The 14,463-nt window shown below is 45.5% G+C and overlaps 1 protein-coding gene across 3 annotated transcripts; it reads right to left on the bottom strand.

Moving 5' to 3' along the window:
* Positions 1-962: 962 nt before the first annotated feature.
* Positions 963-14,224, bottom strand: med14 (mediator complex subunit 14). 3 transcript variants are annotated; one of them, XM_076081827.1, is made up of 29 exons: positions 13,778-14,224; positions 13,232-13,258; positions 13,008-13,113; positions 12,714-12,887; positions 12,467-12,596; positions 12,201-12,329; positions 11,963-12,070; positions 10,961-11,093; positions 10,649-10,799; positions 10,424-10,535; positions 9,936-10,061; positions 9,639-9,717; positions 9,117-9,276; positions 8,799-8,990; positions 8,445-8,579; positions 8,236-8,312; positions 7,932-8,092; positions 7,689-7,835; positions 7,094-7,338; positions 6,659-6,928; positions 5,766-6,015; positions 5,142-5,264; positions 4,740-4,916; positions 3,394-3,632; positions 3,104-3,283; positions 2,708-2,815; positions 2,157-2,282; positions 1,872-2,061; positions 963-1,726 (listed from the first exon to the last, which is right to left on the bottom strand). In XM_076081827.1, exons 1-29 carry the CDS (start codon positions 13,951-13,953, stop codon positions 1,653-1,655), a joined length of 4,305 nt encoding a protein of 1,434 aa, XP_075937942.1. In that variant the 5' UTR covers positions 13,954-14,224; the 3' UTR covers positions 963-1,652. The 3 variants fall into 3 exon arrangements, with proteins under 3 accessions (XP_075937942.1, XP_075937943.1, XP_075937944.1); XM_076081828.1 differs by having other exon boundaries at positions 7,094-7,308; XM_076081829.1 differs by lacking the exon at positions 5,142-5,264.
* Positions 14,225-14,463: the final 239 nt, after the last annotated feature.

The following is a 14,463-nucleotide window of genomic DNA, read 5'->3' as shown; positions in this document are numbered from 1 at the left end:
ATCTCGCTATTCTCCTAAATGTGCAGCGCCGATGAAAGCCATAAGGAGGGCAGCAAGGGCAACGTCACCATTTGAGTCTATTTATTTATCTTATGTCATTAAGTATCCAATCCATCGCGTGGGGATGCGTTCGAGTGTCAAACGTGCAGTCGGGGTGAATAAAAGCCGACACGGAGTCTCTTCGTCCGCAATTCGTTCGTTTTCCCGCAGATGCCGACGCTCACGCGCAGCCGCGAGGTGAAGAATACATCCTCAACACCCGTACGATCCATGCAGCTATGTAATAATACAAAAAATAAAAACAATGCTCACGCCCTTTGCAACGACAGCCGTGCAGTCACAGTCCGTGATTTGCGGCTCTGAACGCCCCCTCCCACCACACAGACTGGGCCTGTCTGGATGATGTCATGCTTTAGGGATGAGGATGCAGAGCGCCTCTCTCCAGGTTTAACACAGGAACAACAAAGACAACCAGGATGTAAGTGGTGGAGATTAACGAAGTAGATTTAAAGTACTATATGTAGTAAGTAGTATTTTCTTTTCATTCCGCGTCTTACCTGTAGTCCACCAAATTTAATAAGGGGATTATTGTACCTTTTACGCTAAAACATTTTTTTGCTAGGGTTGCAACTAATGGTCATTTTCATTACTGATTAATCTGCCAGTTATTATCTCAATTGATCATTTGGGCTACACAATGTCAAAACATATTGAAAAATTGCCTTCAGTTTCAAAAAGCAGCAAATCTTAACTGAGAAGATTTGCTGGAACTAGGAACTGATTGGCCTTTTAGCTGGAATAATGACTTGTAATTTCTCATCAAACTAGTTGCAGATTCATTTCCTGTTGATCAAATAACCCCTGAATTGTCCCAGCTGTATTCATTACATATATAAGCAGGACATTTACTTAAAATATAGTATTTGTGTAGTGATCGGATGAATTCAGTGCTGCCAGTGGAAGATCCTCGAAGCACAAACCAACTCTGGGCTTGGTTTATTAAATAGCAAAGTCAGACAGGAAGTCTCAAATCCTCCAATCAGGACTCAAAATGGGTCTTAATAAAATACGACTGGCTTATAAAGTTTGTCACAGTTTTTACAGTATCCAAAGTGAAAGTTTGAAATAAAAATGCAGAGGTCTTGGCAAAGTAAAGGAAAGAAAACATTTAAATAGTGTGCTAAGGAATATATCTCCTGATACTATAATAATATCAGTCTGGCGTTATAAAAAAAGAACTAAAGACAATTCTCTAGCAAAAACTCTAACTCACCTGATTCTGTTCAACACTCAAATATACAATATAATACATATTTTCGTAAACAACCTTAATTTCAATAGATAATCTTGTTTACAAGTGCACCTGGAGGAAAAAAAATAACATTTATATCCCCCCCTCGTCCATGTTCTACCTCAATGGCAAATCTTGTCTGTGAGCTCCTATCAAGAATAAAGACTGTGGTCCACAACTGTACATATTTAAATTCTTTTCATAACAGCATTTCCACATCGGGTCAATAGTCCAGTGGCTGAAGCGGAGAGACACGGGCTGGATTTTGACATCTTGGGACCACAGTTGTTACTTTCCTCTTTCTTCTATGCTCAGAGATGGACCAGTCAGGTTGAGTTCCAGAGTTCTGAGCGTGTAGTTTCTACTGACGAGTGCCGGGGGGTAGAGCGAGGTTGGCCATCAGCTCGTGAACAGAAGCAAATATCGTACACTCACCTGACAGAAAGACAGAAAAACACCACAGCGTTAGAAATTACATTTTGCATAAAGTATAAATAACAACGGTGAATATTCAGTTGACACCACTTTCAGTTTAGCAAACGCTTTATCGACGCAGTCAATTATTCAGTGCGAGTCTCACCCTGTCTGGCTGGGTGCAGTTCATTGAACCTCTTAAGGATATTAGAGACCATGAGCGCTGCGGCGCCAGAGGAGCTGTGCTGTCTGGGGATGTCGGCCTGCTGTGTGAGGCCGGTGGCCATGTCGTACACGATGGGCACGATGATGCTCACCGGCTCCTGGGGCACTGGGATACGTTGGGTCAGCTGCAACTGTGAGGCAAAAACGCACCAAACACAAGGGGGGGGTCAGGTTGTTTCAAAATGATGCTACACGGAGCTGATGTCGAGGCTCTGAGGAGACTTACAAAGAAGAGCATCTTGGACTTGAGCACCACGGCGATGGTTCCAGGAGGGGCGATGGGGGGGGCACTGGGAGGGATGGTGAGGCAGAACTGGACATTCCACTTCAGCTGAGCCGCCTGGTCAGGGAACTGCAAGGAACGGCAATATATAGGTATAATACCTTTCAAACACATGGGCAATTCTAATGGCTTTATTCAAAAAGGTAAAGAACAGCATCAACATATAAGATGGATATCTTGTGTCATTCATTACACACAAATACATTTCTCTACTACACAGCAGTACAGTTTATCAGAGCGTTTAGTGTACTTGTTTGGTATCTTGTTGCAATGTTTACTCTTGTTTGCCAGCAGGGAAGTAAAGGTCTCATTCATTTTGCATATTCATAAATTCTTATGGAATCTGTGTAGAGACTAAGCCATTTTAGCCGTTTGCTATACGGATCAAAATACTTTAAAAACAACAACAGATAAACTGAGGGGGCTTAGACACAAGCATGATTCAATACATTGTAACAACCGCTCTTAAAAAAAAAAAAGACAGTGCCACCCACCAGTTCGAGCTTCATGATGCGCACACAGTCCCTCAGGATGTTAGTGGGCGCTCCCAGCAGCTTTGTGAAGGCATTCAGAGTGTTGTATTTGAAGGGAGGACCAGCAACCTAGAAAAAGGATCACAGCAGATGAATCAATGGAATAATAACAGCATGAGTGCAGGCATGTCTTTCTATGAATGGCCTTCAAGTCCATCCCTGTAAACCTAATTGACGAGTCTTTTAATTGAAGCACAACACTTCAACTACGTTTTAAATGCTTCCAATATATAAATATAAACACAAAAACTTTTATCATGTATATGTCAAACTCAACTATGTGTGTACATATGCCTCCAATGCATATGTTTGAATAATGTATGAATAAGGCTTCAAGTGGCTGCTGCTCTTTCTTACCCGTGTCTCAAAGAACTTCTCCAGCACCTGAAGGTCCTCCTGGGACCAGGGACCTGCATTTTCTGGAGTGACTTTGAGCTGCAGCGTCTGGTAGTTCTTTGGGTTGAGAGCCACACGGCACTTGAGCACGTCCGTCTTGAACATTATCACGCCCGGCTCATTAGAGTTCACAATGGACAACTGGACGAGAGTTGACAGAGCAGGGTAAGTTAGGGGGGGGGGGGGGGGGGGGGCAGAACACATAATGTAATTTGAGTGGAATTATCGCTTCAAATGAGTGCGGCACTTACGTTGGCCTCCTGCTGGATGATCCTCTGAAGGTGCCGCCTCATGATGACCGACCCCAGAAAACGCTCAAGTGGCGAGCAGAGGTAGCTTCCTGCCAGGCCCGGCACCAGGCAGGGAGTGGGCGAGGGGAGCAGAAGCACGTGCAAGGCATTGTGGGTGAGTATGGTGGGAATGGAGGCAGCCCAGGGGCGCTGAGGTAGCTTGCGGGGTGGAGGCATACTAGTGGGCATGACTTGTGAACCTAAACCAAAAACAAGAGAGGGAGAAAGAAGTTGTAGAGCAGGGGTCGCCAATTGGCGGACTGCGGTCCGGATCCGGACCCAGACGCCGTTGTAGCCGGACCCAGGACCTAAAATGGATTTTATTTTGACAGAGTGCTTCTATTTTAACCGGCGCAGCTTTTACGGCACTTGTTCAGTGGTGCAGGAAATGCACCGACTAATGCGTTGTAAATCACATCACGTGAAGCAGCTCAGCCAATCAAATATGGGTATTCTGACAAGTTTCCTGAATCGAGTGAGATGTACACTCACCGGGGGAGAGACGAGGAAAGAGAAGGAAGAGCAGGAGAATAATACGTGAGTCAGAGAAGTTATTTCACGTGACGTTCTCCAAAAAGAGACAAGTGGTCAGAGAGACCAGTCTTTAACCAAGAATGAACAGACTCTTATAGGTTAATTCTTCATACGGACAGTTTATAACCAGTGTGTCTCATATGTTTAGAGACCGTGGCGATTATTAAAAGCGGTAAATGAAGCGACACTACGAGACAAAGCACAACTCTTTTGAGCAAACGTACCCACTCACATCTGAATGAAGACACAGAAAATAAACCTAAGAGTCCAATATGATCAGAATCATAACACATGAATTCACTGACCAATGATGTTAACAGAGAGAATATAACTGAAACAAGTGGTTTAATAACCACAGATAAAGTCCATGCTCACTTTATCTTTTTAGAAGATGAGAAAAATATAATATCGTGGCTTTTTTTATTGACATCACTTCACACCTGAATGAACTGAATTTAAAGCTGCAGGAGAATTCAGTGAAATTAATTTTTCTAAAATGAATTACTTTATTTTAAGATGCACATTTTTGAAAAGCTTTCTGCTATGTCAGTTGTAATGTTCCGGACCTTTACACGAGGACATTTTCTCAATCTGGACCTTTTGGAATTTTAATTGAATACCCCTGTTGTAGAGAAACATTTAAATATTTGAATAGAGCTACGCTGACACATCAGACGACATCATCTCGTTGCAAACATATCTGTATCTGTATACATGTAGGGTAATAAGTAACAAGCAAGTAAAGCAGTGCCAAACTAGGTTTGAGTACTTACTGGATCCGGCACGTGGAGAATGAGGGTCGGGGATAGGTGAGTGCAACGATGGGTTGCCAGGGGACATGCCATGGATCCTAGCCCCAGGAGAAGGCCCTGAGACCTGGGGTGAGCCTGGCCACTGGCCCCTATGGCTGGGAGACACCATGGCATACGGAGAGCTGGGGTCCAGAGCACCTATGGTGAAGGAGAACCAGAACATCAGCGACGAAACAACAACCTAACGTACAACAACAAACACTGTGAAACAAATACACCACCGTGTGCCCACTGACCACAGGCCATTTGTCATATAGTCTGCAGTGCCAAGTGAAGCTCTTCAGTTCCGCCCATTCCAGCCCTTGTCCCACAGACCAGAATTACCACTGGGGCCAGAAGTTTTACGGCCACCCTGCTGCTTACCGTGGGGACTGGCAAAGCTGGTCTGGCCCATTGCTATGCCCAGAGAAGACGGAGACGGGGTGGGCCCGAAAGGAGAAGGTGCCCTCAGAGCTCCGCTAGGGGAGCCAGAGGCATGGATGTTCCCTGCACACGCACACACACACACACACACACACACTCGTCAGACTCTTAGGTTGACAAGTTCTTCTTACACACACACACACTCACTCACGCATGTACACACATGCTAAAGCAGGGCGGAAGGGCTGTAGTCTCTGGCTGGTGGGCTGAGATGGAGAGGAATGGAAGGAGCAGGACTAAATGCATGCTTTGTTCCCTCTCGGCTGTGAGGTGTGTGCATGTTGCATGAGAAACAGCTGATCTCATGTTTTTTTTTTAATGAAAATCAAAATGGGCACACATGGTTGCTCTTCCTCATTTTTCGGAATATTCACACGATTTGCTCGATTGGCAACGAAATGCGTAAGTCAGCAGGGAGGTTGATGGCAGCAATGGGATATATTCAAAAACAATGATTTGCTGGTCGTAATCCTGCATGGCAGCTTAACAAGCTCAGATGACACAAACAGTACGGGAAATCATTCACTCACACAGACTTGGGACGAGCACAAAGTTTGCCGTTACCTGGCGACTGGGTGGGCATCATGGACGGCGAGGGAGTTACGTTAGCGTGGTAGTTTGGTGGCGGCGAGGTGAGAGGTGGGTACACGCCTCCCGCGCCCCCTCTCATTGGTTGTGGCTGCTGCTGAGCTTGCAACTGGTTCATCAGACTGTCCATCACGTCGACGCCCACCGGCGAGGGCGGGTTATCGTCTTCATTGACGGAGCGTCTGCGAGCATCCTGATTACTGTCTACAAACATATTCAGGAATGTCTGGACGGGGGACACGAGAGAAGGACAGAAGTTTATGTTAAAAGATGGACCAAAAAAAGGTTTGAGTTGTTTATCGTTGTTTATCTGTATTACATTTGGAATCAAATAGTATTTTGTAGTGCTGATTAGAAAATACCCTTAGTGTTCTCAACACATAGAATTTAAAAGCTTTTCACATGAAGGGAAATATGCAGTTAGCTTAACAGCTGGCCTGGTAGTCCAAAGATAACAAAATCTGCCACCCAAAGCATCTCTGAAGCTAACTAACACGTTATGGTTTCATGGGGGGTTATGTGTAGAATTAAACTTTGAACAGAGCCAGGCTAGCCTTTTCCGGTCTTTATGCTAAGCTAAGCTAACCAGCTGCTGACTTCAAGCTTCATATTTAGCGTACAGATATTAGAATGGCATCTCATCTCCCCCTTGACAAGAAAGCTAATTTGTGGATTTCCAAAACAGACAGGTCGCGATTTGTGGATTTTGGGTGGACCCTGATTAGTTTACTTCATAGATGCATGTCCATTAGAACTAAAAGTGGCAGGATTTTCTTTGCTCAGACAGAAACTTCATTTTTTAGAGAGACCCTTTCCCAGATAAACTCTTGTTAGTTGACACCACCGCTGTGTCTCCGAGCCTGGGATACCTTGAGTCCGGGAGCAGGGTAGAAGCCTTCGACGATCTTGGTGTTGTCAAAAAGACTGTAGGCTCCATCTCTGATGGCCACCACGCCGCGGCTGCGACAGTAGATGTCGATGCAGTACATGTTTCTGAACGCCAGGCGGATGTGTGTGGGTGACTGGGGCAAGATGGAGAAGCACTGGTAGGCAGTGTTGGTGCGCTGGGTCAGGCCCAGCATGGGCACTGTTGGTAGCTTGTTGATTGCATTCAGAGGGGCCTGTGTGTCAGAGAGCACCTGAGGAAGATGATAAGTAGAAACGTCACCCAGGAAATCACACACAACACTGTAAGTAGATGGTATGTGATGTGGATAGAGAACGCAGAACAAGGGAGGAAGTAATGTGAACACATTTAAGTGGAACCTTAAAAGTCACTTGTACATGTTGTGGCTGCGGTTTACCTGCAGCAGCTGCATCACGTTCGGACCCTTGTTGAACATCTCTTGTAGCTGATGGAGGATGATGTTGTGGCAGTTGGAGCAGCCGGAGTTGGGCCCCACGGTGCCCAAGGCCAGGTGGAAACGCTGGCTGTTGGAGTTCCACTGGATGGTGACGGAGCTGCCCTTGGTGGTGCCGTAGCACAGCACCAGCTTACGGTAGTTGTACAGCCGCACCTCTGAAAACAGGCTCAGGTAAGATGGCATCTCTGGAGGGAAGCAGTCACAATGCGCAGCTGCATTAGATCAGTGGGTTTCTTTTGCTCAGCATTGACCAACTAGCGTGAGTGACACTGATCAGTGCGAGCCTTAACTAACTGGAATTAAGTACGTGCAGAATTCTACACACACACGGCTCAAATTTACTAAAGTAAATCTGATTATTCTGGGTTTTAAATTTGAAAATAAGCCAATAAAATAAGGAAACAATGTTTGTATCACCGTCATTGCAAATCCACACATCTGCACCAAAATGACCAGTAAGATATCAGCTGATTTAAGACAGTCTTTCATTTACATGCCAGTGAAATCTTTGCTTTGCGGATGACCGAGCACGTACCTGGCAGCGCTCGAGAGAAGTTGAGGACACACTGGTAGAGCTGGCTGATGGCGTTCCAGTCATTAAGGAACATCTCAACCACCTTGCGCCCGCCCACCGGCTCTGACAGAGGGTTCTCATAGGTCAGATACACGTGCCGCGTGGAGGCTAGTACAGGGGACAGATGGGTTTGTTTAGACGCTGGGCCGCGTTGTAAACTTTTAGTGACCAACTGGGAGCACACTGTGTGTGTGTGGTGTGTACCTTGCTCCTTGCTGTGTGTGCTGTTCAGAGGGCAGTTGGCCAGCATCAGTTCGGCCACCCAGGTTCGGTTGTTCCTGCCCTGCAGCCGGAAGGTGCAGTCCAGCAGGGACCGCTCTAAAGCCCTCCTGGTCTCCTCTCCTACACCTTTACAGGGAGGAATCCTGCAAAATAAAAGCATTACACTGAATAGTCGCGATGGCTTTGGGCAAAAATTATTCACGCTTTATATTACAAAAATATTACATTTAGCTGTGGTCGTGTGTGCATAAATGCATGCGTGTGTGCTTGTGACTGTGTGTATTACTTCAGTAGACGTATCGCATGACTGCTGCCATCCCCCTCCACTTGGACACCCTGGTTTGGGATCTCCATGTTGGACAGCTGCTCAAAGACGGACACAGACAGACAGCATTAGCCAAAAAACACTGAGATTGCCATGTTTTGATATTGTTTTTTACGAGACATCTATAATTGGCATGAATGGATTCCAACTCTCTGAGCACTGTGACTTACCTCTGTTCTGAGGCCAATGAAAGGCATGTTGGTGTCGCACATCGCTACTAGGTGAGCCAGCTCTTTGTTGAAGGCACACATTTCTCCAGACCGCTTAGGCTTCTTTGGCTCTGGGTCCCCCTGGTACCCAGATGCCTACGGAGACAAAACAAATGCATATTGAAGGACATTTATTTAGCTTAATTTATCCAGCTGGGCTCACATGGTTTTTCTTATTAATGGCTTGTCTGTCATTGACAAAAAAGGTCCAAGTTCTAAATTCTAGGCAAGCACCACATCCATTAAAACAAAAAACAAATGTGTGTATGATGAAATAATGAATGGTTGGTGTATAACTACAGTAGCACTAACTACCTTTCTCTTAGTCCCAGGCCGGACCCCTCTCCCTGTTGTGTCCTGAACGAGGTGCTCTAGGTTGGGTTTGAAGTGCTGCAGGAGCTGTGCACACATGGGTCCGTCGTCTCCTTCCAACTGAGACACGGACAGGAAGGAGTACTTGTACTGCAACGCTGTGGGGCTGCTAGGCACTTCGAGCATTTCCACCAACTACAAAAAAAAAGAAATAAAAATAGAGGGACATAACAATGAAAGCAGATCATAACCTTTTTAACTTTGTGGAGAGATTGTTCTTCAAGCAGCACTTCCCAACAACATATTGGTTGAGGAACTCACAATGTAGTACTGCGGAAGACGCGTGAGCTTGATGAAGAGTTTGTGTTTGGACAGGTTGCCGACGGGATGGGAAGCCGAGTTGGACAGGTGAAGGACATCAGTGCACACAGTGGGAAGGTGTTTCACGGACTGCCGACAGCGCTGCTCCCCTAACCAGAACCTTACCACGGAGAAAAAGAACGATTTTGGTGTCGAAACAAAATCTAAGTAGTGAAAAGTCCCAGATTTATTAATAGCTCATACTATTACACACAGCATTCCCACAGTTCACAAGTGCAAGACTCGGGGAAATTCAGAGCCATGGCAATCCTTCTCAACACCCATCTCGCCACCTGCTAAGCCAAGTGTTGCTACCGACAGTTCTTAGTCAATTTTGACACGCTAGCAGGCATCAGACTTCGCCGTCTACTGTTGACTCCAAACAGCCTCTGCTATCTTTTGCCTGTGCCAAACAATACTTTAAACGGTCAGCTGGTAATATACATGTCATGTGCATTGCTATTTAACAAATGGAGAACTCACTTCAGTTGTTGAAGCCAGGATATGATGCGCTTCATATCATCGTTAATGGTCTTTTCAATGTCATCCAGCATGGACTGATCTAGAGAGAGAACACACCAGGGTTTCACTCTCACAGAGCAGAGCAGACCAACGTTTAAATCATCCCAGATACACTACCAGCCAAACTGCTGATTCCTTTGTTGTCACACACACACAAACCCTTATACAAACCCACAACCTGAAAAAAAAACGGACACACAACACAATGAACTAACATAATGAAAAAATAGCGACGAGTTAATGTGTGCTACGACTTACCTAATCCATACAGCATGGGTTGGAACATGCCAGAATGCAGGTCTACAAAAATGTGTAAGCACTCCGAACGACCACAGGGCCCAAGTATCGGAATAACGAGTGTGGGTAAAGCAGTCTCGATGAACGCTGAAATAAACAAACACACACTTAGTATCTCTTTTGCACAAGGCTCAAAATCATGGTACAACATTAATTGACAGAACGCAAACGGGTGAAAGCGTGAGAGAGCAAGTCGCTCTGAGCTAATGGGAGTTTTGAACATGTAATTTATCATAATTAAGACCAAGAAAATCCTCCCATTAGATTTCTTTCAGTGTTAAAGTGAAGCGTTCCGCATCCTTAAGAAGGCCTCTTTTTTACCAACTGTTGTCACTGATTAGCACAGCAGCTGCTGGAGGCGACAACACGGATTTCTGTGCATTGGCTCGATATATACCCAAGAATGTGTTTCACTGATTTAATGACGAGAAAGTAGAGTAAATACACACAGTTGTCGCTGGGATTGTTGGTCTTCAGAATGGCCTTCAGCTCCTGAAGCTTCTGATTGGACCGTGCATGCACACTGTCGATCAAAAGCTTCTCCACCGACAGATGGTCGATCTAAGGGACGAGCGAGAGAACACAAACATTATTTGTCCGTAGGACATTTGCACAGTAAGCCATGCTGCCCATACGTTATATTACGCCGAAAACATATGTCCAGTCTACCTTACCCTCATTGCTCTCTCCATTAATTTGGGGTCGCAGGCCGGGAGAGGAGGCTCATGAGATATTTGCAATGGTTTAGATCCATCTGATTCGTCAATCCTGACAGTGACTTTATGCACTGAGGCTGTACCTGTTTTCCGCCCCAAAACCTGTTGGCTGGTGAAACAAACAAAAAAAAGAACAGAGAATAAGAATGAAACCTACATTCATGCATCCGCCAATTTGAACTTTCTCTCATCATTCAATTTTGGTCGTTTGTTTTGGGAACACAGTGTTCTCTTCAATTTCTATGTAAGGGCAATTGTAAAACGTCTTACTTCCAGACAGTGAGCGTGAGGTATTTTGCGGGCATATATCTCTCCTCCTGCACCAGGTCTCCCCATCGCTCTCTGATCAGCATCAGAGTCTGAGAGTGGAGCACCTCTAGCTGCAGTGACAGACAGAAGGAGTCTGGAAACAATGTGGTTAAAGAAAACAGTGTGGGAAAATACCAGGTCCAGGTGATTAGAGATAAAAATATAAAAAAAAAAAAGAAGCACTATACTGATCTTTCCATTAACATTCAAATCACACACACACCCACACACACACACTCAAGACACATACACTTTGTTGGTAAAAAGGGGTATCTGTGCCCAGCACAGACTGCTCTTTGACACGGTGAGCTGCACTGCTGGCGATGGTGGGGGAAAGGCACAGCAGAGATGTACTGATTAGCATTGTGATTAGCACAGTCGTGGTCGGCTTGCATGCTTGATTAGGCCCTTTGATATGTGCATGAATGCTTACAAGCTGTTGTATAGGCATGTGACGGTCAGAACAAATCCTCTCCCTACTTTATGTACAGGTTGCAACAACATAGTGAATGGCACACTCATCACTGCCTGAAAATACTAATGCTCATGGATTGGTTTTGATGTTGAAATGATGGTACAAAAATGTCACAAAGGCGTTTTTTAGCACAGTATTAAAAGATGTTGGACAAATATTCCATAGGGAATTAATTACACCTCACATGATATGACTAAGTGACAGGTTGTAGGGAAAACAGTGCTGCCCTTCACCTGTCAGCAAGAAAAGGCAGTTTAGTTTTGTTTTTGAGAATTCATGAAAAAACAAAAAACAGGGCTTTAACTCGGATGCAATTCTGCAGCTGTGTTACTCATTGGAATGCTGCAAGCGTCTGCTTGACCAGTCAATACTCTATATGCTCCGACAAACACTCCCGCCCCACTGCAGCAGTTCCCATCAGACTGGGACTAAAGCCAAGTGGTTTTGTGCACGACGTAGACAAAATGCAACGTCGATAGAAAGGATACGCAAGCAGTTGTACATGTCCTGTAGGGGTTTATCATCCGCACACAGACGTGCCTGGACCAGCTCGTGGATGAAGTTCACCTGCAGACTGTGGACTAGGGTGCGGCCATCTGTCAAAGTGGAGGGGAGGGGGAATCAGGTGACGGAGAGACGAACCAGGGAAAACATTAGCAAATTAAGTATATTGTCAATCAGTGTGTCAGCGGTACCCACTGTGTGTGTGATGAGTGCACGCCTTACCTCCAGTTTCTTTGTCCTCTACCAGAATCTCCAACTTCAGCAGCCTCCAGGGAATGTCGGGGTCATCTCCCATCACCGTCAAGGTGGCCTCAAACTCTCCTTCCACACGAAACTTCACGCGCCCATTAGCTACGAAAATATACACACAAGCAAACACATGCATGAAATCTTCCCATAGCAAATACATCTAAAAACAAAATGCTAAATACGTTATTGGAACGGCTGTCAGTTATAGTACACCCTAGTGGGTTTAGCTGGCTGCTTACCAACGGTGAGGTTTGCTAGCTGGGGCGGTAAATCTGTGGTGACGAGGCGGTGTCGTAGAATCTGATTGAGCTGGCTCAGGGTGGTCTGCTTCTCAACCTTGGTGATGGGGTCTGGAGGAATGATCTTGTCCTAAAGAAATGGACGCGCATGAGAAACTTTTTTTTAAAGCACGAGTTTGATCTCCCAACATATTTTCATACACGTTAGCAGTATTAGCCAGCAGAGAAGGGGGTTCAACAGACTTACTCGTATACATGTGGGCAGGCGTGGGTATGACCCTGTGGTGAGAACGTCAATGGCAAAGGGGATGGCGAAGCTGGGCAAGCGAGCATGTACCAGGGCATCTCTGGCCAGCGATGCCAGCCTATCGGCTGTATCCACAAACAGGATGGTCTGCTGATCCAAGAAGCTGGAGATCATCTGTCACCATGGATACAACAGAGAGAAGTAAGCTTATTGGTGTTCTAAAGGAAACAAGTCAGTTTGCAGTTGATTATAAAAACCCACCGAAACAGGAATGTCAAATTACAAGCAACATACCGCACACTTCTCAACTTTCCCCGCATTGCTGGCCCACTTCACCAGGGATAGCAGACGCACAAACAGCTGCCTGCTACGGCTGGCAAACTGGACAATCTCAATTTTCCTAAAAAAGAAAAATGAAAAGGGGGATTTACAACATTTCAAAACAACAGCTTAACAGAATGCATGACTAAAGGAGTGAAGGGATAGACAAGTTCTGAATAGAATCCAAAGAAGCATACCTCTCCATGTCCGTTTTCCTGGGAAGTCTAGAAAAAACATTAAAACGTTTAATTACTGCAATTGTTCCTCATCCGCAACAGTAGAGCAATAGCACAACATTACATTATTACATGCATAAATACTGCGCATCCTTTATATGAGACTACTTTGATTACAGCAAATGTAAACGTTCATATTTTCAGTTAACAGCAGACTGTTGCAAGTGGTCTATCATAAAGTCACATATCTACGCCCCACATAAACGCTAACTATTAACGCTGGTTAACTTAGCTATAACTTTAGGCTCTTCAGACAAATTATGATGTGCTGTTTACCGGTACGCCCCCTCGCATAACAGTAACGACAGTTATCTGTGCTATCCACGTTTTTAGGGTTTAAAATATCAAGAAGCATCTCCTAATTCCTCCATTAGCGCCAACGTTAGTGCGCCCGTTAGTTGTGTTATGGTGGCTGGGAGAAGAGCATCATCTTGAGTTCGTAAACGTTAGCTTATTAGCCCGCCGGTTAGTTAGCTTTGAGGCCTACAACGCTGAAGTGTTACTTACAGTTCTGCCAGCAGCGTAATTTCGTGGTAGGTCCTCTGGAGAAGAAATTCAATCAGCAGGCTCAGCCGGACCCCCTGTGTGGCCGGTGCCCCCGGTGGTGGCGGCTGCGGACCCGAGACAACCGGACCCCCAAGTGGGACAAGCTGCCCATCTGACCCAATCTGCACCGGAGCCATTTTACAATGACGATATGGGCTAGTTAGCTACGGTGATAACCACCCAGCGCTACAACGGGGGGAAAACTATCTAGTTGTAGTAGGTAACTCCTTGTGAAAAGATGGTCTTCAGTCTCACAACATCTCTTTCACGAGACCAGTTTCTCGGCGTGGACTTGGTTCCGTTATTCGGCAGAAAACTCAACAAATGTACCACATTTGGTAACTCATTACGGAGAAGGCTCAACGCCGCTCAGCCGCCATCTTTGCTGTCGGGAATGCCTACCATATGTCCGGTGGGAAAGAAAACCCGGACAAGAGCCTTGAGGAGCGAGAGTCGTGAAAGTCTCCTCATAATTGTGTTTGACACCTGGTTCCCAGACTGGATTAACTGGGACCAAACAAGGTGGAAAGTGTCAGGTTCACAACACCAGAGATGTGCTTGTGTGTTTACAGACGTAGTTTAGCTTGGCAGCTTCGATCCGTCTGTCATTTTTTCATTAATGTATTCTCTCATCTGTTGCCCTGATA

The sequence above is a fragment of the Anarhichas minor genome, unplaced genomic scaffold, assembly GCF_050575085.1.
Source record: "Anarhichas minor isolate MPS153535 unplaced genomic scaffold, ASM5057508v1 ptg000087l, whole genome shotgun sequence".
Classification (NCBI taxonomy): Eukaryota; Metazoa; Chordata; class Actinopteri; order Perciformes; family Anarhichadidae; genus Anarhichas; species Anarhichas minor.
Note: the sequence above shows the minus strand (reverse complement) of the source record. Positions and strands in the feature narration are given on the sequence as shown.

Bases quoted from the DNA above. Each gene is read 5' to 3' on its own strand.
- med14 (XM_076081827.1), bottom strand. From the start codon at position 13,953: ATGGCTCCGGTGCAGATTGGGTCAGATGGGCAGCTTGTCCCACTTGGG. The intron at 11,094-11,962 runs GTATCCTTTCTA...CATTGTTTCCAG, and splicing joins GGACATGTACAACTGCTTGC to ACTCCTTCTGTCTGTCACTG. The intron at 8,093-8,235 runs GTAATACACACA...TTTATTTTGCAG, and splicing joins CATGCGATACGTCTACTGAA to GATTCCTCCCTGTAAAGGTG.